This window comes from Galeopterus variegatus, unplaced genomic scaffold, assembly GCF_000696425.1.
Source record: "Galeopterus variegatus unplaced genomic scaffold, G_variegatus-3.0.2 Scaffold3938, whole genome shotgun sequence".
Taxonomy (NCBI): Eukaryota; Metazoa; Chordata; class Mammalia; order Dermoptera; family Cynocephalidae; genus Galeopterus; species Galeopterus variegatus.
Genome location: NW_007730049.1, coordinates 209,087 through 210,082, shown reverse-complemented (window position 1 = coordinate 210,082; position 996 = coordinate 209,087). Strand labels below are relative to the sequence as shown.

General features: G+C 53.8%; 2 protein-coding genes across 2 annotated transcripts in view; one reads left to right on the top strand and one right to left on the bottom strand.

Annotated features, from left to right (window-relative positions):
* Positions 1 to 175: 175 nt before the first annotated feature.
* Positions 176 to 996, top strand: part of BTBD17 (BTB (POZ) domain containing 17) — a 15,796-nt gene continuing 14,975 nt past the window's right edge. The window contains exon 1 of the mRNA XM_008586330.1: positions 176 to 263. The gene's annotated coding sequence lies outside the window, so the exon portion shown is untranslated. The remainder of the gene's footprint in view (positions 264 to 996) is intronic.
* GPR142 (G protein-coupled receptor 142) overlaps positions 752 to 996 on the bottom strand; it is a 6,664-nt gene continuing 6,419 nt past the window's right edge. The window contains 1 exon segment of the mRNA XM_008586331.1: positions 752 to 996. Coding sequence (XP_008584553.1) covers positions 752 to 996 — 245 coding nt within the window.

The following is a 996-nucleotide window of genomic DNA, read 5'->3' as shown; positions in this document are numbered from 1 at the left end:
CCACTGGCTTGTGCTGGAGGCTGTGCTGGCTCCTGTTCTTTCTCTTTTCAAATCTTTCTTTTTTTGTTTTTTTGGGCGGCTGGCCAGTACAGGGATGTTCACCTGGATCTTAGAGTTATCAGCACCACGCTCTAACCACCTGAGCTAACTAGGCAGCCATCCAGATCCTTCTAAAAACCCACGTTGCCAGGAAGGCTAATCAGGCCAGCCTTGCCCTGTCTATCCGCACACTGCAGGCCACTGACTTCACCCATTACACACAGGTAAGCTCATGCAGCAGGGTGTCCTCAGAAGCCACCTGTCCAGTGGCAATGCCCTCTAGGTCCTTTTTAGTTATTCTGTGTCCTCTGGAGCAGAGGCTTCCCTGGACACAGGGATAGGTTTATTTACTGGACTTCGGGAAATCCCAAAGGCTGAGACCCCCCTATCCTTTCTTGTGTCCATGCACCCACCCCTGCCCTGTGCTCTGCTGCCTGAAGGCAGTGGATGGTACAGGGAGCTTTGGACTGGGCTGAGCCTGGTCCTACATGAATTTAGTCTTCCTAGGAAAGTGCCCAAAGCTGGGTGGAAGGGGACTGCCTGCTCTGGGTGGAAACTTGGGTTTAGTTNCCCTAGAGAGGAGCCTCTACCCCCACCCAAACAAAGTAGGGTGTTGATAGAGTTTTATTGGGCACAACCACAAAGGCCCCAGCACGTGTAGTCCTGAACTACCCCAAACTCCCTGGCTGGGCCCTCTCCTCTACAATTCCACTCATTTGGGGAGTCTTGGAGGCTTCAGCACAGGCTCCACCACCAAGCACTTTGGCTGTGACCCCTGGGTGCAGGGCAGGTGGGCATCGTGGATAACCTGTCGGACAGTGGCCCTGAAAGTCTTGCTTACGAAGCAATAGAGACCAAAGTTGACTGCTATGTTGAGCATGGCCACCATGTTGGACACATCCAAGGCCAGGTGGACCTTCCAGTCCCGGTGGACAGGAGCCACGTACAGGTGGTAGA